The sequence below is a fragment of the Juglans microcarpa x Juglans regia genome, chromosome 3S (genome assembly GCF_004785595.1).
Source record: "Juglans microcarpa x Juglans regia isolate MS1-56 chromosome 3S, Jm3101_v1.0, whole genome shotgun sequence".
NCBI lineage: Eukaryota > Viridiplantae > Streptophyta > Magnoliopsida > Fagales > Juglandaceae > Juglans > Juglans microcarpa x Juglans regia.
The window spans coordinates 20,922,627-20,948,741 of record NC_054599.1 but is presented as its reverse complement, the minus strand read 5'-3'; the positions used below and the strand labels follow the sequence as shown (position 1 = coordinate 20,948,741).

The 26,115-nt window shown below is 37.4% G+C and overlaps 1 protein-coding gene and 1 pseudogene across 1 annotated transcript; one reads left to right on the top strand and one right to left on the bottom strand.

Annotated features, from left to right (window-relative positions):
• Window positions 1–613: 613 nt before the first annotated feature.
• Window positions 614–5,302, top strand: LOC121257308. Its single transcript, XM_041158273.1, has 4 exons — window positions 614–823; window positions 957–1,080; window positions 4,114–4,242; window positions 5,064–5,302. Exons 1-4 carry the CDS (start codon window positions 669–671, stop codon window positions 5,169–5,171), a joined length of 516 nt encoding a protein of 171 aa, XP_041014207.1. The 5' UTR covers window positions 614–668; the 3' UTR covers window positions 5,172–5,302.
• A 1,739-nt stretch (window positions 5,303–7,041) lies between these two features.
• On the bottom strand, window positions 7,042–23,567 carry LOC121258780 (annotated as a pseudogene).
• Between the last annotated feature and the right edge of the window lie 2,548 nt (window positions 23,568–26,115).

Sequence of the window (26,115 nt, the reverse complement as noted above, 5' to 3'; positions counted from 1 at the left end):
GTCGTATCCCAAATTCGAGATCCAAAACATTTCTACTTTATTTATTTTACACCAGTTGTGGGAAATGCAATGATGATTGATTAAGAATTGCAGCACTGATCCACTATATACAGATCTGTGACAGAGCAATCGTTTCATACCCTATTTCGAATTTACATCATCTGTTAGATATAAAGATTATATCAATTTATCTCATTTAATCATTACAATTTTTTTAAATTTTTAAACAGAATATAATAAATAATTTAATTTTTTTAAATTTTAAAATAATATTATAATAATATTTCATTCAATTTTTAACTTTTAATTTTCATCTCATCTCAACTCAATATCTAAATCTCACCTTACCTTTTCAATTAAAATAATACAAATAATAGCAAAATCTTAATATTCAAGTGTCAATAAAAGTTTAAATTACCAAGTTATGATAATTGTAGATGTCAATTACCAGTTTTATTAATTTAAGGTATAAATTGGAAAAATGGTGATGATTTGAAATTGTAGAAAATAATTTTCCTTGTATAAAAAATAATCACTAGTTACATTTCCTAATCATCTCATCTTTTTCAACTTACATTTAAAAATACTTAAAAAAGAGTGTACAATGATAAGCTTAAAACTGGCTAAGACCAAAATTGACTCCAACAGCTACAAAATCTAGACCATCAATGGCGGTAACAACTGGGTGCCGTTTCACTCCCGCCCTTCCTCGTCTCTCCTCTCCTGTACAGAACCCTCAAAAATCCGTTCATTGCCTTCTGTGTCCCAGCTCCTTCAAACCCATTTCACCGTCCAAGCCAAACCCTTCTTTTGCACTATACAGGTCACCTACCCGAAACCCTTTGTGGGGTTTTACCTTTTTCTTGGTTCCTTTTCAATTTCTATTCTTTTTTGTTTTGGGTCTTTCCCTTCAACTTTAAGCTTCCCTGAATCTTTGTAACATACTATAAACTCAGGTCCAGGACTTCTCGGACAACAGTGGTGGCACCGAAGCGAGCGTACCGGATATTGGCGGATTCTGGATTGGTTGAAGATAGTTCTGAGAAACAACCGGAGTCGGAACCGGAAGTCTCGGGCACGGTATGAAAAATTCACATTCTTTTGTTATCTGTTGCTCCTTGTCATAACTTATTAAATAGCTGAATTTCAAATTAGATAAAAGTTGGGTAAAATCTTCCTTTTGGATTTGGGTATTGGTCGAAGGAGAAGTTCATGATTTCGATAATTTACTATCGATGGAAATGGCATTAATCATGGAATCAAAGAATTGTTGCGGTTAATGTTTTTTTTTTTTATTTTTTTGGCTAATCAAGAATTTTATTCATAACAACAGGTGGCATAACCCAAGTACACAAGAAGTATACATGAGAAAGTAACTAATTAGGGTTTACAACTGAAAGTAGAAATCATGGACATCTAGAGTAGACCATTAAAATCAAGGACCCCCGCCCATAAGAACAAAGTTTTAAAGAAGAGAACTTTAAGCTCATCCATTGTCCTCTCATGATCCTCAAAACTTCTATCATTACGCACCCGTCAAATACACCAACACATACATATAGGGCCATCTTCCATATTGCTACCACTTGAGGATTGCCTTGGAGTCCAGCTTGCTAAAAAATCCACCAGCCTACTAGGCATGACCTAGGATAATCTTATTCTTGCAAAAAAAACCATCCCACAAGGTCCTGGCCACCTCACAACGTAGATGCAGGTGATCAACTAATTCCCCATTCTTCTTACACATTTAGCACCAGTCCAACACCATTACTCAACGTTTCCTTAATAGTAAAAATCTTGTCTAGGAAGGCTGTCCAAAAAAAAAAAAGACTGCTTTTAGAGGGGCTTTCGTCTTCCAGATATTCTTCCATGGAAAAGGTGTCATGCCTTGGCTAGTTAGAACTTGGTAGAACGATCTAACTATGGTTAATGTTTTAATTTTAGTTTGACAATGAGAATAGTGATGCATGTTTAGGGTGGCTATATAAGTATTAGGGAAATGATTGTACAGTCCTAAGGTGTGCAAGGCTCACACATTCCCTTTGAAAAAAGTGGACAAATATGAGATTCACACGAAGAAATCCATTTTTAATAGTGCGTCTATTTTTTTCAAAGGGAGTACGAATAACTTGCACACCCTAAGATGTATCTAGCATTACTCTAAGTATTGATATGACATGACTGGCACTTGAAGTCATGAACTGCCCAGGAAACGGGATTCAACTCATTTTGCACTTCTGTCGGAGCAACCATTATGAGCACTCCGAAGAATTTATTATTTATTTATTTTTAATTTAGGGAATGGGGGTGGGGGATTCAAACCCCATATCTCAATCTCAAATGAGGTCCGGGGTTCGGTACCATTTGGGTCAAATGCCACTGGCAGTTTATTATTTCTTTCATGATTGCTTTTGTGAAGAAACTGAAATTTCACTCTTGTTGCTTGATTTAATTGCCACGTGTTCTGTTTATGCTCAAACAGAATGACTAAAAGTGGCAGAAAACCAAAACTAATGAACAAACTGATGCCAAACTAAACTATCTGCTACAAAGAATGACATGTATGAATATGTAAGGTATCTGCCATGCGGGACCATTGTCTAACTGTAGAGCTGCAGAGCTGGAAGTCTTGACCAAGAGCTGAGCTGAATAACGTAAAAACAATTCTGCTAACCCTGCTGACTAAAGAAGATTGAGGTTGAACAATTGATCCTATAGTAGGCCCTCTCAAGATGGAGTGTACCAATTATGAACACCAATCTTGCAAAAAGCAAATTGAACTGTTGAGAGCCAAGAGCCTTGGTCAAAATATCAGCTACTTGATGAGAAGTACTAACATGGAAAGTTTGTATCTTCTCCTTCACAATATGTCAATCTATCTCTATGTGCTTGGCATGCTCATGAAATACAGATTTGTGGCAATGTGAAGTGCTGCAGGCATGCTGTCACAAAATGACTGAGCAGGTTGAGGTAAAACATGAAAACCTTGAAGCAACGACATAAGCCTGCTCAATCCACAAACTGTGGAAGCCATCGATCTATACATGGCTTTTGCAGAATACCAAGAAACTGTGGCCAGCTTCTTAGATTTCCAAGACACAAGAGAATAAAAACACAACTCCTTGTATTGGACTTTCTAGTATCAGAACAGCTTGCACAATCAAAGTTTGGGAATGCCTTTAGAGACAAAAGTTGAAGAGAAGAAAAACAACCCTTGACCAAGAGCCCCCTTGATGTTTTGGAGAACTCTATGTGCAGCATTCAAATATGGTAAACGAGGCTGATCCATAAGCAGACTCAAAGTTTGCATTGAATAAGCTGCGTCTGTTCAAGTGACTCTGCGATAAATGTGTCTACCAATGAGCCCGTATAAACTGTTGGATCTTCAATCAAGGACCATTGGTTCTACTTAGTTTAAGATGTTGTTCCACAGGAGATTTCACTGTTTTACTACCTAGTAGCACACTCAAAAGTGGAAGAGATTTACTTTCGAGTGACCTAAATTATGCTAAAGAGTTGAGATTATATGTAAAACAGGATGTAGACCATTAACCTTAATGGCTCGCCATCTTATCATAGTTCAATTATATATTGTTTAGTTTTTTGGTCAGGTGCAGAACTTAAACACCTAATTCTGATGCACTTGGAATATTTGGCTGTGCATATTGAAAATAATTCGAATATGACAGCACTTAGAACACAATTTTGTTTCAGTCTTTCCCCACTTGTTTTGTTCTCGTCTGATAATTTACACCTCAACATGAATGATTGTGTAGGTCTCCACGACTCAAGTTAGCAATCTCTCCAGCTCTCTGTATCTCTTCCTTGTTTTACTCTTAATATTTAATTTAAATATTATTAGTCCATTACACATGAACCATTTGGGTCTTAAACCCACTACTTCACCCTCCACATCATTCTTGAAGGGGTAGGATGTGCCTACAATTCTTTGGCTTGCTTTTGTGAAACTAGTTGCTCTTATTTGAAAATATACACTCCCTTTCTCACTTCATTTTATGTTTTTGTCCCTTGAAACCAAGCAGCATGCACTCGTTATGTTTTTTTGTTAATTTTTATTTTGGCCCATTTTAGTTCCCGAAGTCCTCCATGCAGGGTGCACATATTGACATAAAACTTCCAAGAAGAAGCTTGCTTGTACAATTTACTTGTGATTTGTGTGGTGAAAGAACAAAGAGGCTTGTTAATCGATTGGCCTATGAGCGGGGCCTTATTTATGTACAGGTATTATCTATTTTCCTTTTTAGTTCTATCATGGAAGAATTTATGTGGTATGTTTCTCGTTGATGGTGAAGCGAATGTTCATTTCCTTGAATTGTTTTCCTTTCATTGAATTATTCTTTTCAGGGCTGTATTATCATTATGATACTTGTGCTTCTAATAAGTTGTAATAAGAAAATGGGTTCGTAAGAACTGATCAAAATCTGATTTGATATTTGCTATGTTTTGGGAAGGCATCAAATAAGATTTTGAGTGAACATTCATTTATGTTCCTCTTCCAGCGCAGCCAAACTTGATATGACTTTAAGTTAGAAGACAGTACTGTGAATAGAGATGCAGTGTTGTCACCTTATTACAAGTAACGTTTTTCAATAGGATTTGGGTACAGTGCATTTTCATGAAACTTATAGATTATGATCAACTTGAATAGTAATACAAATGAAGTCAGATATTATTTGTGCCTGGTTACAGGCCAGCATCAAGACCCCAATGGAATCTAAAAGAGCAACTTTGAAAATAATAATGAAAGCAGATTGCAACAAACTAGGTTCTTCCTGATCTTTGATTTGGGTCATGCCATTTCTATTATCTGAGATGGCGTTGAGTTTTTTTCTAGTTGCATAATTCATCTAAGGACTAAGTCTTACATAAAATCAATGTTTAATATTTTATGAAATCTGTGATGAATTTTAATGTGCACTGTGTATATTGTTCACTGGATACTTTCGAGTCTTAAAAAAGGCTGGTTGACTAATGATATCTCCATACTTTAGAACATAGGATCTTTTGTGTTCATTTGACCAACTGGGAATGCTTTTCATCAGTGTGCAGGGTGTCTTCGTTATCACAAATTAGTTGACAACATCGGCCTCATAGTTGAGTATGACTTACAGGAGAAAATCAATATGGACTCAGATACCGATCAACTTTGATATGTGGCATTCAGCTCATTAAGCTCGATTAAGTTCTCTGTTCAACAGTTCCATGTCTGTGTTACAAATCAAAGCATGTTTTCATTAAAAATTAACCGTTTAAAATTTGGAACTACAAAAACCTTGCAATTTGGTTCAGTCTCCTTATTATTCATTCCTATATGTTTTCTTATAATGAAATAATCATCTCTCCAGTATAACAACAAATCTTCATCATGCAAGATTTCCAGGAATTGTATCATGTAAGAGCTAGCAGAATGGCAACTACGACCCCTGTACTCATCCACCTTCCAGACCTTCCTCCCTGCTGATGTAGTGCAAGCCCTCCATTCTGTAAATCAAGAAAAAAAAATGAGGATGATTACTAAAAACATTTTGATGTGATCAATAACACTGTAGCTTAGTGGTTCTTTTCTCTCATTTTGAGAGGAGATTCAGAATTCAACTCGCTGGGGGTGTGGATTAAGGTATTTTTTATTGATTATGAATTTAGAAAAAATATATATGTGAGATGTAACATCATCAATGTTGAACTATCCTGTTCATTAAGAATTTTATATTTGGTTGTAGAAATTAGTTTGCCAGCAAGCCAAGGAAAATGGTAGTTAGAGCAATTTAATAGACTAAAGGCATTACCAAATTTGGTGATGGTGCCGGTGATGTTTCCTCTGTGTCTACCACTGTAGGAGGTGCTGGGGGCTCCGAATAGTTGGTGCTGGTGCTGGGGCATGATGATGTCTCTTGTGCCTGTGCCGCCTCCTCCTCCTCTTGTGCTTTGTGGGAGCTGGAGCAGGTGAGGGCACTAAGATGGGTGCTGGAACTGGTGCCTCTTTAACTGGCGCTGGTGCTGGTGCTGGTGGTGATGGCAGTGGTGCTGGTGTCGGTGCCTCCTTTGCAGGGGCAGGCACTGGTGGTGCTTGGCTTGGTACTGGAGATACCTGTGGTGGGGGTAAAGCTGGTGGTAGAGGTAGAGGTGGTGGTGAAGTAGCTGGTGGCGGTGGCAATGCTGGTGGCTGTGATGGGGTCGAGACAGGTGGAGTTTGTGGCGGTTGTGGTGGTGGAATTTGAGGGGGCGGGACTGTTGGGCTTACAGTTGGTGGAACTTTAGGAGGCGGTGATGAGACAGGAGCTGTGGCAGGTGGGGTGTTGCTGCACTTACCGGTGGTTGTGTTGCTGATGATGGCGTGCTAGAAGCCGGTGGTGTTGCAGTAGGCAACTTAGATGGTGCAGCCGGTGTTGTAGTTGGCAAGTTAGCCGGTGCGGCCACTGGTGCTTGTGCAGTGCCAAGAAATGGTGGAAAGCTAAGAAAAACTAGAAAGAAAGCACACAACATTGAAGCCATTTCTGTGAAGATGAGAACTGATGAGACATAGTGGTGGTTTGATATATACAACAGAGAGGGAGTTGGAGGAGTAAAAAACGGGCTGTGTAATGTTGGGAGGGAGAGATGTAGTCTTCATGTGATTGCTACGTCCCTTCTAATGATTTGGAAAACGAGGTTGTTAAGGCTTTTAGATCCTTCAAGGCTGAGCTTAGTAATTGTGGTTCAACCTCACAATATGGCAGAAGCTTTTATTTCTTTACTTCCAAGTTTCATTATGCCTACTGAAATCTTTTAATCAATCTTTTCCAAATTTCCATCGTTTCTGATACTGTTTCTTTGTTGTCACTGTGATGATTAGGACTGAGTATGACAACTTAAGACCTCTTATGTATGAAAGAAACTTTCTAGTCATCTGAATTTTGTACATTTTCTATTAAGAACACGAAATTCTCATTTCCTAGGGCGCTTTTGGCAAAAGGAAGGGACATTAAAATGATATAGCGAAAGCTAATAAACCCCTACCAACCATTTTTTATATGTACGTATTACCATATAGATCCCAACATCTAACCTAGACACTGGTGACCAGTCCCTATCCAATAGTTGGGTGAAAGCAAGGCTGTAGAACTCCTTCCTGGCTTCACCAAAAATTTCTGATGACCCAGATTTGATATAGAAGTTGAAAAAACTCATCTTCGCTGTAAACAAACAGCCATTTTCTGTTTCACGACTGCTGCCAACCATGAAAATATCAGAAAGAGAAACCCTTATTCGGTTCGATATCATAAACTCATCGGGTTCTTTGCTTGATATCATAAACCCTTGTCTCTGGTTTGGCAACTCTAACGCTAGCATTATGTTTGCCACTAACGTGCAAAAGAAACCCAAGAAATAGATAAAAGTCTAGAATCGTATACCATGTAAGGAAAGCTCATACTGTGGAATCAAATCCAAGATGTTCGAGTCTACAACTCATCCCAAACTCGCCTTTCAACCACTAGGCTGCACCATTTTTACAACTTGAGTCGGATTTATGACGTTTTAATTATTTAATAAAGCCATTCAACATCAGATAATGTTCGGTCTAGCGATTTAGCCAACCCACAACAATAGCAACTTTATTTCGTTTGAAGGACAGAAGCTTTTCAATATAATTTTTACCAGTTGAAGAAATACGGTGTCCAGTATCATCCTTATAAACAGAAAATATGGAAGATATCATGCCTCTTTGTACGGAGTTTCGATGGATGGTGCAAAAGAGAAAGATGTGAAGGTTGGGGAGGGGGCTCTTCTTTCTTCTCTTTCTTCCTTCTCCTCAGCTGGAAGAATTGCAGCATTAAACTCTGATGCCAACACACCTCGTCGGATTGTCATTCTGGGGTAGAGTGGGTGGACAGGAGCAGCTGGCTTATCTGAAACTTCCGTCCCATTCCCAACTCCATCCGGAAAAAGTCTGTAAAAAAACAAATAAATAATTTACAGTGCACATGCAGAGGATAGACGAGGTTCAGAAAATAAAATCATGATTACTAGGTTGTACAGGATTTGACTGTAGAAGATAACAAGTATGCTGATTCATAGGCATAGCGTGTGCTTAAGGGAGACTAATAGTGGAAAACTTCTTCCTTCAATTTTGGATCTCAATGTATTTTGTCCATGCCTTTGTTACGAAATCGGGAATTCTGAGTTTTTTTCAGTGAAGTAAATAGATATAGTCCAGATAAAATATCCCAAAAAAAGCTGCAAGTTCTTTTAATTAAGCAGAACTCTTATTACATGATATTACAAAAAAAACAACGGCTGACTGATTTAAATATCATTTTAACACCCATGGGATTTAAAAAAAAGAAAAAAAAAAAACAGCATGACATACCTAATCCAGTTGCCATCAGCTCCAAGAAGCTTATTGGTTGCTCCCCATACGAGTGTGTTGATTCGTGCTAGAAGTATTGCTCCAGCACACATGGGACATGGTTCTAGTGTTACGTAAAGCATTGTCTCCTGAGAACGGACAACATTATCAAGCTGAAGCAAAGTGAAGTCAAACAGTTTCACAGGGAAAGTACATTCCATATAAAATAACCTAATCGATATTATGTGCTCTAAGAGCATTGGCAATGGCCTAGTTATTAGCCAATGCAAGTTCAAATTAGAAGAAAATGTGTGAAAAAACTCCAGCATTGGCCTAGCTAAACTTCATAAGTTTAACATTTCTGCTACAGTAAATGTTAGCAGCTCTCCATACTTGGTGAGGGGCTGTACACAGACCAAGTATTTTTTTATCATTTCTCTACCTCCCGCTCTTTCTTTCCCTCGGTTTTATTCTTCTTTATCCCAAAACTCTCATTTCATCTATCTTGATTTTCTTTCTCCCGAAACTCTGTTTTCGCCCTTTTTCTCCCAAAGCTCCCTTCTCTTTTTTGCCTATTTCTTTTTCAACCCGCAAGCCATAATCTCCCTTTTCTTCTTCAACCCGCGAGCCATAATCTTCTAGCCCCATTCTTGCTGAGACGTCGCTCTTCCCCAGCCCGCAAGCGTCCCCTTCTCTCCAACAGTCGCATTCTCCAGCGGTTGCCGTTGTCTTCGTTCTCTCCAACGTAAGACCCTCTTCCTCGTTCTTCTCTCTGATTTCTTTTCCGTTTTTTGCCCTTCTCTCTATTCCTTCTTCTTGTTTTGTGCTTTTGATTTGTGGGTTTTGTTTTGATTGTATGCGTTTTGTTGGAAATACTGCTCCTGCTTGGTTTGTCAAGAAAACACAAAAAAATAGTGAAGTTTCGTGGTGCTTTCCCAATTCAAATTAGTAAAGGGATGGGCTAGATGGCCTTTCTTTCTATATGCATTCTGGTTTGTTGGAGATTTGTCGATTTCTATGACTTTTTTGGATATTGTATGGTGTATTGCATTTCATATTGGGTATTGATTCATATTGGGTATTGATTTCTATGACTTTCTTGGTATGGTGTATTGCATTTCATATTGGGTATTGATTCTCTACCATCTCTGTTTTGACATATTGTTTGTCTATTGTTTGTTGATTTTGGCATATCTACAATTAAGTACAATTAACAAATTAAAAAGAATGTTAAAGAAGCTTAACTCATGTGTAAGTATGGCTGGATCTTTGACAATTAAGTGATTGCTAAGATTAATATGTATAACTACTGGCTAGGTTGCATATATATGTGCATATGGGTTAAGAACAATGTCGTGATCAGGGTACGCCCATAAATTAATGCCATGATCAGCTCGATCGAGCTGTAATCTGCCATCAAGTTGTATATATAGTCTTTGGACCACCAGATTAAATTAATTGAGAGCTAGTTAATCAAACAGAAGATCAGAGGCCTCTTACTTGATGTTCATGCTCATTGCTCATGAATTTTTGGTGATCTTTCAACATCATCACACACACACACACACACACACACACACACACACACACACACACACACATATATATATATGAAATATCCATCTCCAAAGTTTTAATACTCTGATGAACTATATACACCGCACATATATACAAATAAAAAATTATATTTTGCAAGTCAGTATATAAGATATATAGATTAACTTAAATACCAATTTACAACTAAAATGACTCGCACAAAATACACATGAAACTAAAACAGTCTATCATGTTAACTAAATAACTATCATCAACTTAATTATAAAAATATCTAGCATTAAATCTTCCTCATCATCATGGTATAACTTTAAGCACTACAAGACTAGTCACATGACCTCTTCATCTCTCTCCCTCTATCTCTCTCTCCACACACATGTATATATGTACATATTTTTAAATATAAAGACAAACACATACACACACAGAGGTTATATTGCTTTTAATTTTGAGAAGTTGCTCCTATGATTCTCAGTATGCATCAAACCTCAATTGAACGTGATGTGCTTTGTGACTCTTAAAGAAAAACTAGATTCCTTTTTCAAAATTCAATCTAGGTCCATAATGAAGTCATGAAGTAGAACTACACAAATGCATGTTCTACTAATTGACAGTGTAACTGTGTTACACCCATTAGGTCTCCCATTCTTAAAACCATGATGTGTGGAAGCTTTTGCACTTAAACATGGAGTTTGTAATGCAACCATTTTGTTGGAGAGGCTAACAAGTGGCGTTTCATTGATTTTGTGACAGGAAATTATGTTATGGAGCATCTCTTGGCAGTTCCTCACGGTTTCGAGGAGTTTTGTAAAACATTAATTAGTAATTTGACTAGCTACTGCTACTGAAGTTGGTGAAAATCTGTATAGATTTTTGTTTTATTGGTGGAATTTAATGTTGGGTAGCAACTGATTTATGAACTGTTTTTATGGCTGGGTAGCAATAGGTTTTGTTTTGTTGGTTTGGTAGTTGTTGAAGTTGGTGGATTTCTCAACTTTTGGATTAAATGTTGGTGGAAATGTTACTGAATTTGATCTGTGATGGGCATTTTGTGGAGATTAAATGTGTGTTTACAAAATATTTAAAAAAATTTTAAAAATTAAAAAAAATTAATATTAAAATATATAATATTTTATTATTATTTGGATTTTGGGATAGCTAGTCCAATGTGGACTAATCTAGCTAGAAGTCTATGTTATGGTCAAAAGATAACATTCTAACTAAATTTTATACTTCATTGCCAATGCTCTAAAGAGATTGTAGAGAGGCCTCTGCATGTTCACACTACTACTCCCATCATACTCTTGTTAACTTGGTAACCGGGATGGGGGTTACATAACAAAACATAAGACACTAATACGTATAATGGCCAGTACTGCAGTGCATACATCGATTTCTTCTTTAATTTTATTTTATTTTGTTCGTCTCTATTTTTTTCTTTCTAAGTATGATGCAGGGAGTTACAGCGTCTTTTTTCGACAATCAACTATAATACTAAGGTTGGTAGCTCAACTAGAGGGAAGTCTAAAGGGAGGGCATTGTGAAGATGGGAATCAAGGTGTTGGGGTTGATGTTCGGGTAGAGTTTTAGTTCTACGGGAAACAATGGTTGGGGTCGGGTCTGGTGTATTTTGGATTTTTTTTTTTATAGACTTTTTGGGTCATTAGGGGCTTGTTGGGTCATTTTGGGCAAAGAGTTTTCTTATATATATTCAGTGTACTTAGTTTATCCTTTTGATATATACAATATTTTTACTAATAAAAAAAAAAAGTATGATTCAAGTATAATGCAAATGTTCCTACCCATTGTACGTCAACCCATCAAGGAACTGACATTTTTCTCATACTGCCCTAGTTTAGCAGCAGCTCCATTTTGCACTCTAACTAGCAGTGTAAAGACGGTCAATATGACATATATGTTTTTCAATGTAAATGTAGCAATTAATCCAAGTCCTCGATTCTATTCCACATGAGTTGAATAAAGTGCGAGGCTTTCAATCTTTAGGCACAGTTGCATCTAACCATACATAAATTTAGATGAGATTTAAGATTTTAGAAACAAAAGCTAAAAACAGGTTCAAAAACATAGGAAAGTACCTCAAGCCTCCAAGTCCGAAGCGAATTTTAAGCCTCACGTATGCAAATCATTTCCGCATGGGCGGCGGAGTCCCGTAACTCTTCCACACTGAATACATATCTCCATATAAATACCCAAAATCCAACCAAACAAGAGACAAATAAGCTCCCACAACTTACAGGTTGCATCCATGAGCAATAATCTTTCCATGCTTCACAAGTACATCCCCAACAGGCACCTCTCAAGCATCAGCAGCCTTCTTGGCTTCCAACAGCACCTCCCTCGTAAGCATTTCATCAATTCTCTGCTGCTCACTTTCAAGTTTATATGCTTTTGGTTGATAAGTCTCACACAATTTAGGAATAAACTCATCCTGGTCTTTATAAGGAATTACTTCACTCTTTCTATTAGGCCTTTTATGGGGAGAAATGAGTATTTCTATATGGTATCAGAGCAAGCTAACCTATGATCGATGATGGGCTCCTGTGACCTACCCACAATGATGGTACCAGAAAGACTGGCCTACACGTGAGGGAGCGTGTTGAGAAGTCTCACACGGCTTAAGAACAAACTCATTCTGGTTTTTATAAAGACTAAAGATTTACTCCACTCCTCCTATTAGGCTTTTTATGGGGAGAAATTGGTGTTTCTATACTTCTTCCCTTTCATCAAATCTATCTCTTGGAACTTGCTTGTTCCGCTGAAGTCTCCTTTGTTTCAATTCCTCGTCTATTCCCTCAGACCCTGAGATTTCAGTCAATCTTGCACTAATAGGTTCTTTCCGAGGCAGGTCCAGGTTAATTAGTTTGACTAGTTTCTAAAAACACTTCTACAATGGGAGATCTGCATATGCCTCTAGAAGGTGAAGGTAAAGATAAACCCACTACTCCAATGCCAGAATGAGGTCCATGAAAATGTTTTGTATCTTTATTGAAACCTAGATTTTCCTTTCCAAAAGCCAAGGAAGTGCCTTTTGATGCTGACCCACTTTTTGATAAAATTAAAGATGATTTATCTGCTTCATTTTTTTTTATAAGGAAAAATCTTGGGTGAAGCCACTGTTTGCTACATCCAAGTTGCACACATGACGTGTCGACGTAGGAAGGCACGGGAGATTTGCAACACATTTTAAAAATTCATTTCGTCCCTCCCCCCCCCAACCCCGGAACCCCCTTGAAAATTCATTTTGTCTCTCCCCCCGCCCCTGCGTTTGCTTCCTTCTTCTCCCTCCAACCCCCAAGCTCCCAAGCTGCTCTGCACTGTGATTTCCCGAGTTTCTCTGCACTGCGATTTCGAGTTCCTCTGCACTGAGATTTCGAGTGCCTCCCCCGAAGCCCCAGCTCCTCTGCACAACGATTTCGAGTTCACAGTTTATCCTTGAGACTACTTCTTCTTCTTCTATTCTGAGATTTCTTCTTCTTCTCTAAGGTTTCTTCTTCTTCTTCTCTGCGAGCTCGACACACTCAGATTGAAGCCCTCAATCCACCAACGTGAAGCCCTCAGATCTGCAGGAGGGGTAATGTATCGTTTCTTGTAAATAATCTTCTTCAAGTTTTTCCATGTATTACTCATTTTTTCTCTGTGATTCTAGGGTTTAGTCATACATTTCTTTTTTTTTTTTTTTCTCCATGTTTCTAGGGTTTAGTCATACATTTTTTTTCTCTATGTTTACAGCATCTCTTTTTTCCTCTAGGGTTTAGTTATATGAGCTGTAAATTAATGGTATTTTGTTAGAAATTAATGGGTTGTTTCTGGATGATGCATATCTAGGATTAGCTAGAGATTGGTGGTTGCATTCCATCCTGGCACAATTTTAGTTTATTATTGAAGGTGGAAATAGCTAAAGCTAAAACGAATCAGATTTTAGTGGAGGGTGGTGCAATGTAACCTCTTGGGTATGTTGTATATCTTTGATTTTGGTCATGTATATAGATATATATGTGCCGTACTGGACATATATTGCTTTGAATCACGAACGTAGGATGGGACTCTAGTTGGGTTTGTTCAAAACTTTGTGTTGATGGCATTACTTTGGTTCTCCCTTGGTATGGTAGAAACGATGGATCCCCCATACTTGTTTTTATTTCTCACTTGTGGCGGTGTGGAAGAAAACAGTGCGTACAAAACTTGAAGTACCTTGAAACACTCAAGGTGCACCTAACCTAACCTAACCTATACATCCTTCCTTTACACCTTCTTCTTCTTCTTCTATATATTTTTTTTCTTTCAAACTATGAGATCTTCATTCAAAAATTGTAAATTAAGTTCAGTTACAGAAAAATGATCTAGACTATTACAACCATTCAAATCTTAACCAGAAAATTAAACCTAGGCTATTACATAAGTTGATGGTGGGTCTTTCCCAATATGACGCTGATTTTATTTGAAATTAGCAACCAAAATCAGCTATTTCCACCTCCAATAATAAACTAAAACTAGCCAGGATAGAATCCAACCAATATTTCCAACGCTCATTAGAATAGAATGCGTGTTCTCTTCACTTACCTAGGTTGGGTTTGATTACTTTGAAATAGACCATTCATGTGGTTGTACTTTATTCACACTAGTTAATAGAAAATTAGACTGCATGGCTTTCTATTATCAGTTAAACCCCCTGCTTTTGACTAGCAATGCCAAATTTTCTCCAATTGCAGTGAAAGCAGCCTAGAAATGAGATATGAGTAAAACTCTTCTTCTTAAATTTTGTCTCTTTAACCAAATTTATTAAATGGCACATTTTAAATGTATGTCTATTTATGTGGTTGGCATACGAAACTATTTAAAAAGGTAGACAGATATCAATTGGTGACAATGATTGGAGTATGATTATGTCTTATTTTTTATTTTTTAATCTTGGGTATGTGTTAATTTTTAGTCCTCTTAGTAGTGATTTTTTTAATCTTGGTTTGGGTACTTTAATTTAATTGCATTGGGCGAAGCATTTGTAACCTATGTTGTAAAGGCATAGGATAAGCTTGCACTAAAGTGGGTTGCGGATGAAAATCAAGTGCAGTTCGACTACTGTCAATCTGGTTTACTTTTTTTTATTCAATCAGCTAATTACTGGTAAGTTTTCAAGCATATATATATACACATGAAATATGGTCAAGTTTTGGTAGATTTATTCATAAACATGGATGCAAATGGTCAACCAATCTGTATTCTAATGCATACAGAGCCAAAACCCTATTGATGCAAATGCCCTCTCTCTCTAGATCTCTCTCTGGTTTAGTCATGAGTGGACCGAATGGTCAATATTATCTGAGGACAGATTTAGACTCACCTTTCTTTTATTGTCTTGTGATTGTTCTTTTCCTGTTCCATTTTTTCTTTCTCCATTACCCAAAATTTCTTTTTGCTTGTGGTTGGAGGCTTACATCGCTACTTGTTCTTGTCTACTTGTACTTGTATATAGAACCATACAAATAAATCATAATAAACGGCCAATCACGTTGCACTTAACTAGACTTCCCAAGCTGAAAACTGACCCCTGCCACTTGAATATCTTCTTTTCTTTATAAATAAACTACCTAGTTGATCCAAATCTATATTCTTATTGGCATCTTTATCCATTTGGGAACACTAATTTATGTTTGTTTAGTTTGATTTGATTTGCCATATCAGATAGTAAAAATGGAATCTGACCTCACCCTTCCTACCACTATTGTGTACTTAGATATAAATTTACCATCACTAACTACATCATTAACTATTGTAACTTTATAAGTATTGTATCCTTTAATGGAAGCGTGTTGTTATTGTCATAAATAGATTGATGGAATGATCATTGTTAGGTTAACTTGTACATTTGAAGTCTGTATGCACTAAATACCATCTACAAATTAATGATTAATAAAGATTGAGATGCTAAAGATTTTTTTAGTGAGCTAAAAGATTGGCATGATAATGAGCTACTGGTGTTGGGTTACTTGAAATAAAGTTATGTTTAAATTTGATAATGGTCTTAGTTAATCGGGCATTCACTAGGCAATATTATTATGTATTCAATTATGTAAACGAGATAGACTGTTGTACTCAAAGTTGTCTTTCCTTTTTTCAGAATCATGTATGGCGTCTTCTCAATCATTATCTTTGCCTAATGATTTTGTGATGGAGTCACCAACTTGTTGGTATGGTTTGAAAACCAAACTAAAGATGTCCTGCACTAACAAAAATCCTAGAAGGAGATTTTTTGCCTGCCCCAAGTATAATACGGTAAAAGCAACTTTATTCTTATCATATTAAAGTAATCGATTTGCTGTTGCGGGGTGTACTTTTTATCATATTAATTTGGGAGTTTGTACTGTATGCAGGGAGATACAAAATGTGAATTCTTCGTATGGATGGATATATTGCAATTGCTAGAGGATAACATGTTATTAAAAGAGAATAAGGCTTGGAAGAGGTGGGATGATGTATTACAGTGCAAGTATGCTGTTTGAAAAAGGGAAGAAAAAGTGAGAGAGATAGCAAAGAATTTGAAGAAAGAAAAACGAAAGTTATTGTGTTTGTACTAGATTATCACCTTTGTAATAGTGTTTGCTTGGTTCGGATAAATTTAATGTAAAAAGCAAGTTGTATAGATTATATAATTTTTGAGTAGAAACGGCTTGTTCAGGAATGGTTGAAAGTGGAAACCATGTTTGTAAATTGTATTTTGTTAAATCAACCTCTGAAATGGAAATGTCTTTTGCCTATTCTATTGTTGCTAATGGTGCCTATTCTCAAGAAGTTTTTCAGTTTTTATTCCATTGTTACTGATGGTGCAAAGTGAACCTAACTTCACTTGCTTTCTCAGGTTGATGGCTACATCAAGATTGCAACACAGTTTGTATCTCTAATCTTCGAGTTCATGCTCACTGAATTTCACAACCAGAAAATAGAAAGACTAAAATCTAAGGACAATTTCACAACTCTAAGCACAAGTCCACATTTTATTATATATAGCATGGATTCACAAACACATGCATGCATGTTCTGGTTAAAGATTATAGCTGTTGTATTTTTTCGCCAAACAAATAGTCAGTTTATAGCAATGCAAGTATTGACCATTGTGATTGTATGCTCCATCATAGCCTGATCAGCCATTCATTAGTTATAGAATATGATAAAAATAAATAAAAATAAAAGCAAACTAAAGCCTATACCTATATACGTTTTGCTTTGTGCCAGAGAAACAGGATTCTTTATTCCAAATATAATTAATTATATACAAATAAAAATAGAAACATGGTTTTATTTTAAAGACAGACAAGTGTGGAATCTTTTCCATCAACCACTATAATTAAACCCGATCATTTCAATGTCTTCTTCCAATCTCTTTTTTTTTTTTTTTTTTTTTTTTTTTTGAGTAACAGTGGCATATATAGGTGTCTAAGACTAATAATAATAATAATAATTTTCCGACAACAATATTCGAAAAACTTTTTGGTGATCAATTCCTCGATTCTGTTGTGATCGCAGCGTTGCGAAAAAGCAAACATGAGCTATAGCTTCTCTCGTGAACGCTCCTTGCGTACCACAACTTTTAACCATTTGGAATTATATCCATCATGATTCATGAGTTGCCGCTGGTGACTCTACTTCCCACTCCTCAGCGGGTGCAGCCTCTTTTTCCTCCTCAACGCTCCTCTCTTCTCTTCCCTGCCAACCATTTGAAAGATATTAAGTTTCCATGTTCCAACGGGATCTATAGATGCAATTCTTTAAATAGACACAAAGAGGTTGATCAATTATTGAGACAGCTTTTACCTTGCTCTTGATATCTCCTCTCTTGATGGGAATTTCCTTTTTCTCCCCTTCTCCTCTCTTGATGGGAACTTCCTTTTCTTCCCCTCGTTGGCAGTTGCCCATGATTCTTCTTTATAATTTTCAACAACACCATTTCCCAAAACCTCAATTTCTTTAGAAGTGCCAACCGTTAATTCGTCGGTATTCTTTCCACTGCTGCTCTCATTTGTCCTTGAACCTTGCTCCATCATTTCGGATCGTTCAGAAGGTTCTGCAACTGGCTTTGAGTTGCTTATTTTTTTCAACTGCAGGATATTTTTGTAACCAGTAATAAGTTAAAATTACCTATATGACTTAAAGAGCATCACACTGCATAAAATATCCAGATGTACGATAAACTAATAAATTTGGACAACTTTTCAAGAAAACTCATTCTGGTAGAAGTTGCCATTGAGAAACTAAAAGGTTTGAGTATTCTCAGAAGCACCTGAAGGATGCTTGGTACAAAAAATACAACTCCATTTGCCGGGTATGACAAATTTAAGCGCACATGAAATGGGCAGATGCATTTGAAAGAAAAATGTTGGCTATCTAATTAAAAAATCATATCATAGATCAATACCTACTTTCGCCACAAAAAATCCGTCCATATTTTGAACGTGAGGATAGAAACGCCTTGTGTTTTCCAAGGATGGGTGAAAGCATTGTTCCCTAAAGCAGATAAACCTGTATAACCTCTGCGACACCACTTTTCCAGAAAAGTGATAGTCGCCACCCAATTATTACTCCCAACATGATGTTCTACAGTCTCAGTGGATTAGAACACATCTCAATGACCATAAAATATCAGAGTTTTTTAAGATCTATGCATAAAGATAAATAAATTGTGCTGCCAAGCGCAATGAGGTTTGAGACCTGAGAGCTGTCACTGCATGCAAAAATGCTGAAATGGTAGGACAGTTTCAAAGCCATCCCTCCCAACAGAGATCACACTTAAGTGAGACTAATATTGGGACCCTTAAGTACAGAGAGTGGATTGGCATGGATAATCCTCAAATTAAACTAACCACAACTTCTCACAGAATCCTAAAATAGATATGTATATACCTAGTAATAGTATGGTATCGATGTTTTATTTAAGAAAAGAAAATGGCTACGCTCCACACCATTATTTTGAATTAAAATTGTGACCACATCAACTTCTCTAAGTTGAAAACAAATTAAGATTCATCCTCTGAAATATCTGCTATCTAAAAAACCAGTTAAATGACATTCTGTAGTCACACGGGGGCAAATGAATAATCAGCATAATGTTTCTCGAGCGTTACTTCAAAGGTACACCTGTAAGCAAATATTCAACCAAAGGCAAACTTCTTATTTGTGGAAGAGAAATTACAAACCATTTTCCAAACCAAGTCTTCTGCACCCAAAGGTTGAGCTGGACTGGAATACAGAAAATGTCTTGCATACTGCAAAAATGAAGATTCATGAGTAACCTCAAAGAAATGGCTCAATTACCACCCTTATTTAAAAGAATAATGTTCAAGACTAAATTCTTTTCAAGCTAGAGGTAAACTGTCAATCAAAGTATAAATGTAGTATGTCTATTTAATCCATTGCATAAAATAAAAACAGAAGAGCTCGAGCTCTAACAAGCAAAGCACAACTTTACACTCAGTAAAGCCTTTGGTCTAGGAAAGAAAAGAAAAGAAAAATATATAAAAAAAAATCCACGAAACGGTGGAACCAGAGTGCTTGGAAAAAAAGTCATAAACCTTGACTACATTTTGTTGCATTTCTCTGATATGAGTAGGGCTAACAGTTTTTAGAAATGTTAAAAGCCATCCTGGTTGTACAGCATCACTGGACGAAACAAATAAAGCTATCTGCATAGGAGGATAAAGACATCAAAAGCCTCAAGAAATTGCTCTGTCATATTTAAACAACGGCTCATGGTACAATTTTCAGCTCTTACCTGCCATGTAAAATGGACAAGGCACACCTTTTTTTTTTTTTTTTATATATAGGTAAAATAAGATTTTATTTGATCAAGTAAACAAGCAAAATCCAAGTACACAAGAAGTATACATGGAGAACACCTAATTACAAGTTATGATCTAGAAATGGATATGTGGAGAAAACCTAGTCCCATTGAGGACAATGACAGAAACCCACAAGAATAAAGTAAGGAAGAACAAGTGTCTAAGATCATACAGTGAGCATTCTCAATCTTCTCCAAGTGACTCTGATTCCTCTGTTTCAGGGTGAGAGAAAGAGAGAGAGAATAAAGCAGTTAAGGATCCTAACTTTCTGGAAATTTCTCCATACCCTAAGCATACCCATCTCAGAAAACACAAAAATCACATATCGATATACACATGAAGAACATAGCATGTATGGATGGGAAAATGGTAATACAATATTTACCTACCAAACCATTTGGCGAAACAGAGCACTCGGTCCCGTCGTTGGTTTGGTCCGTTCGATCAGCTCGCGGGGAGTGGCGGCGCTGGGCAGACGTACGAGCGTTTCGAGGTGGGGCTGGCAAGAGGAAGCCGACGAACGCGGGTTAGTGGCGAGGAAGGGGGATTCGCGGGATTCAAATATGTTTGCTCCGTTCAACGAGCTCGTGGGACAGTGGAGGCGCTGGGCAGATGGAGGAGTGTCGCTTGGTGGCACTGACGAGAGAGACGGCGTCGCCGGGAGGTGCTGGGTTGTGGAAGGAGACGCGGGTTGCGATAGAGCAGAGGTTTCGCGGCATGAATTCGAATGGGAAGAAACAAATTTTCAAATTCGTCTTCAATCAAAACGCACGTTAAGATTTAAAAAAAAAAAAAAAAAAAAAACAGATACATCCCCTTACACCGCTACAGTAGATTCCATACAGTAGTACTCTTTTTATAAGTGATGATTTATCTGCTTCGTGATAACTTATTTTATCCTTCGATCTCATTGTGTCAGTCTCCGTATTAAAGTCTTGAATTTCTGATGTCTCAAAGGTTTTGGTGGGAGTTTCTTTTTTTGTAAGAAAGTTGTCTTGACATTGCTGGCACGGAACTCGGGAAATTCTGTAGGTTGCTGGTGTTTTCTTCTGGGTTTTAATACTTCAAAGACTTGATTCTCCGTTTAATCATATTGCTTTCTTGTTCCCTTGTCCAGATTGGTCACCAATTTTAAATTTTCTTCCTCATCCTTGATTTTCTTGTGGGAGCTGGATGTCTTTCCATTATTACTTCCAGAGGTTCTTGATACTCATGAATGCATTTGTGAGGATTTGTCCCGACTCTGTTTCTTCATCTGAGATTTCAGTAAGCTTCTTCTCCGACTTCTACATCCGCTCCCACTCAACACCATTCCTCACGGCAGTATTTCTCTGTTCTGAGGTTGCTCCCTGTCCACCTGCATCATCTTTATGCCTCTTATGCTGTCTAACCACTTCCATTTCCCCCTCCAGTTTATCTTTCCCACTATTTCTTGAATCCCTAAACCCACTTGATGATTCTTCCATGAATCTCACCTGCTTATTCTGAACTTCCATATCACTCTCAAAACCCCCAGAAGACGAATATGAGTAATAGGATGAACTAGAACCATCTTCTCTTCTTCTATGATTCTCGCTCTTCAAAAATTGTTTTCCTTTCCTCGTTTTGTCCACAATCCCCCTTCCTCAATTCAAGTGGGTCTGACTGCAGTTCATGCCTTGAACTACATTCTAGGGAAGACGAGCTAAGATTTTTCTTCTTCCCAATATGAAATTCACTACCATGACTACTACTCTTCTCCAGCTCCACTTGTTTAGATGAACTCACGATTCTCTCTTCGCCACCAATGTCCCACCTCTGCTGCGCGTCCACTCTCTTCAATGAACACGCATCTCTCTCTCTACCGCCAATATTTCTTCCCTGTGCCACCTCCACACTCCTAGATGAACTCGCATTTCTCTCTCTACCTCCAACTTCCACTCTCTTGCAAAAGAAAAATACCCACTTCTCCCAACGCCACCTAAATATCCCTCACCCACTTCCTCACTTGACAAACTCAACACTGCTTCTGTGTCTTCAAAACGACCCGGATGGCACTCTCCTCCTCGAAAAAAAAAACAAAACTACATCTTCCATTTCTTCTCCTCCTACTCCTATTACACACCCTAAAATCCTTGAGGGAACAAGAACCCCCATAATAAATCCGTTCAAGGCTATGAACTGGTAGCCGGTAGGTAGCCGGTAATAGTACTGGTCTCCACCACCCAATATCAGCCTTCTAGAAGCTGACCATTGAAGCAGGGTGGCCTGCCTCGACCCATATAAGAAGCCAGGACTTGAGGGCAGCCTATGGGTAGAAAATGCACAACACCCACAACACGATGATGATTGTAATGGGGTTCTACCAAACCTTCCATTCAAGAAGCAGGAAGAGTCGTTGAAGAAAAAAGGAGTTCCTTCACTCTAGAGTCCACAGAGAGGCACAAGGATTTAGCGGGTGTCCGGCTCGGTTGGGGAAGGCGAAACTCGGGTTCTCCGTTTTTTTTTTTTTTTTTTTAGTGCGGTTTAGATAGTGTGATAAATCATTTTAAATAAAATTTGAAAGTTTTATAAAATATTTTTAAGATATTATTTTTTAATATTTTTATTATTTTAAAATTTTAAAAAATTAAATTTTTTATTATATTTATATATAAATTTAAAAAAATTATAATAATAAGAGAAAATGCAATGAAACATTTTTATTATTGAAACTGGGCTTAATATCTCTCCTTTCCATATGTTGAGCTTAAAGACGTAATGGGCTTGGGCTTGAACTTTAGATAAACATTAGTATCTCCGGTTAAAGAATCTTTCCAATTTCTAGATTTATTGACCGAAGCTCACATTTACATTTAATTGAGATTTAGATAGTAAATTGAGATAATATAAAAGTTAAAAGTTAATTAAAATATTTTTAGAATATTATTTTTTTAATATTATTATTATTTTGAGATTTGAAAAAGTTAAATTATTTATTATATTTTATGTAAAAATTTAAAAAAATTGTAATAATTAGATAATATGAGATAAGAATAGTTAATCTAGATGAGTTGAGATCATCTCTAAATTCAAAAAGGGTTATTATTTGGGTTAAATATAAAATTAATTTATTTGGTTTACGTACAATTTTTTATTCTCAAGCGACATCTTAATTTCTCGTCGACATTTTTAAAAGGAAAAAAAAAAGAGTTAGTGGCGCAATATACATTTTTCTAGCATGCAAAATGCACGTGTCTAATTTTAATACAATTAAAATTATTAAATTAAAAGACACATGAAAATTAAATAGATAATATTGAGAAGAGTAATATTATATATAGTCACGAGGTGTGCAAGTCTTGCATAGCCATTTTTAAAAAAATGTAACCTATTATTATAAAATGATTTTTTTCATGTGTGTTCCAAACTTGCTCATTTTTCTCAAAATGAGTGAGCGAGATTTGTACACCTTATGACTGCATAAATAATTTTATTATTGAAAAATAGTTATTATATTTTCAAGTCGGTGTGTAGATCACATTATCCATATCGCTTAAATGGTAATATTTAATTTATAAGATTCAAATTTTTAAATTTATCTTTTAAATCAAATTTTATCATTATGCATTTTACTATTTCAATCTCAATTGATCGAAAACTTGATCATTTAGGGCTCGTTTGGACACTTAGTGGAAGGGATATTCTCAATGCCCCATTAAGTCAGGCCTGGTCCACTCCCGAAGGCCCAACAGCCAGAACGTAACTAGCCCACCAATCGAAACAGGTGAAAGAGGGCCCAAAGCCAACATGAGAAAAGGATCAATGTGGAAGATGGGACAGCATTCACTCTGACACATCTCTGCCCACATAAACTGCAGGGAGCCATGCAACAAATGGTGAGATACAGAATGAAGGCAAGGGATCCCTGCATGAGGCTCTATTTATGACAGAGTGCCCAAACATTGGTCACACTCACCCACTTGCCACAGGAGACAAAACCCAAAGGAGCCACGCCGCATTAAATGCGACGACTTGGTACCTAGTATAATGGAGGACACCCCTGGCACTGGAATGAAAGGGCCCACATCGACAAGGAGTCTAAAAGCCTAATTTTATGTTAGAATTGGGGTCACATACTCTTACATAAAAATTTTCTCCAACGACAAGAGAATTGACTTAGGCATCGAATGTGTTTAACCACCCACCGAACATTCACATTTCTTGTGTTGTAGGCCCATCGAGCCCATTGTCCGATGTGCGAAACACATCATTAACACTTAGAATATATCATAATATATGTGAATATTAGTGAAATAGTTTGAGTTAAGATGTTTTATTGAATTTTGAGAAAAAAAATAGAGAAAAAGTTGAATAAAAATATTATAAGATTAACAAATTGTTTGAATATAATTTTTGTTTTGAAATTTAAAAAAGTTATATTATTTTTGTGCTTTATTTAGGAGTTTGAGAAAATTATAAAGATTAGATAATAATTAAATGAAAAAGTTAAAAATTTGAAATTGAAAAGTGTTTTGTATTTAAATAATGTTTATGAATGAAATATCTTAAAAACTTGTATTCCCAAATTAGTCCTTATACTATCTAAACAAATCCTTTGTTCTGGTCCACTCTCATTAAATTTATGTTAGATGTCTATCTCTCCATGGATGGAAAATGTATGAATTATAATTATAAGGGAATTTTCCTCACTTCTCAAAGCCCACTGGGCCTCGGTCCAATAGCTAGCCCGAAGGCCCCCAGGTCCGCTTAGGGGGCAAAACATTTACCAGGGAGAAGCGTTGAATAGTCGATAAGACAGATCAGCCTAACAGTCTGCAGCTACCTTCAGAACCCAGAAACTTGCACAGAGCGCAGCGGGAAATGTGGAGGGCTCTCGATCCATCGGCATCAAATCATCTATGGCCCGTATAGACCAAACGCGAAGTCAGAAAATCACACCTCATTAATGACACCGCTGCCAAGCTACACGCTACATTTATGGAGTTGTAGCAAAGACATGCCGCATTAAAGAAGTTCTGACAACAGAAACATAAAGGAAGGCACGAACTTTGTGGAAACAAAGACAATTTGCACCCCCCGAACCCACAATATAAATAGCCAGCTCCAAGTACGAAGAAAGCTCTCTGATCCTTAAACTCCTTTACTTATTTACAAATTTCCAAGAATATTTAATAAATTTGGCAACGAAGGTTCCCCGGCCCCAAGACCACCCTTTCCTAGTTGCACTACTCTCCATCTTTTGCAAGCTCATTTCTGATGACCTGAGTTGTCGGAGCTTAGCCCAAAGGTACACAAAACACGACGTTAATAGTTGTGCCGTCTATGGGATCGTTATAGATCTTATGTGTACTTCACACGCCTGAGATAACCCGTTCAAGGCAACTTGGGAGTGTACCAATGCCACCAGTGACATGGAAATAAACCAGGCAGGAGTCCGAGTACATGAGAGTGAGAAGGGAGTAATAGAAGGAAGCAACGCACCCGCCTATAACAAGATGCCAACGAATGGCGGGGTGGGCAAGGCATATCCTACAGAGAGTGCCTGCACCTTACCCCCAGCTCCAGACTACGCAGAGGTCAAAGCGAAGTCCGAGATGAACAAGAGCTCCGGAAAGCAGAACCAATCGGACCATTGGAGCTTGTTACCCTTTACCCAGATCGACAAGAAGTCAGGGTAACAATTAGTAGCGAAATTACACCTAAAGCCCGAAGTGCCATGCGGCAACTTCTTGCTGAGCACTAGGATGCATTCGCTTGGAGCCATGGGGATATGCCAAGAATCGCGTCTGAAATCATGCAACACAGCCTTAGTGTAGACCGGAAAGCTAAAGGAGTAAGGCAGAAACGTCGAAGCATCAGTGCAGAGATAAACATCTCCATAGCTGAGGAAGTGGACCGGTTGCTGAGTGTGGGATTCATTCGAGAAGCTCACTACCCAGAGTGGCTATCTAATGTAGTGCTCGTAAAGAAGCTGAGCGGTAAATGGAGAATGTGTGTCGACTTTTCCGACCTCAACAAAGCTTGCCCAAAGGACAGCTTCCCGCTTCCTCACATTGACCTCATTATCGACTCGACAGCAGGCCATCTCATGCTCAGCTTCATGGATGCCTACTCTGAATTTAATCAAATCCGTATGAATCCCGAGGATGCAGAGAAAACTTCATTCATCACCGACCAAGGTTTGTACTGTTACAGGGCGATGCCCTCGAGCTTAAGAATGCAGGAGCCATCTACCAACGGCTGGTCAACCGTATGTTCAAAGGCTAGATAGGAAGAAATATGGAGGTCTACGTGGATGACCTGCGGGTTAAAAGTAGAACATTAGAATAGCATTTAAACGACTTAAGGGAGGCTTTCGCAATACTACGACGTTACCAAATGAAG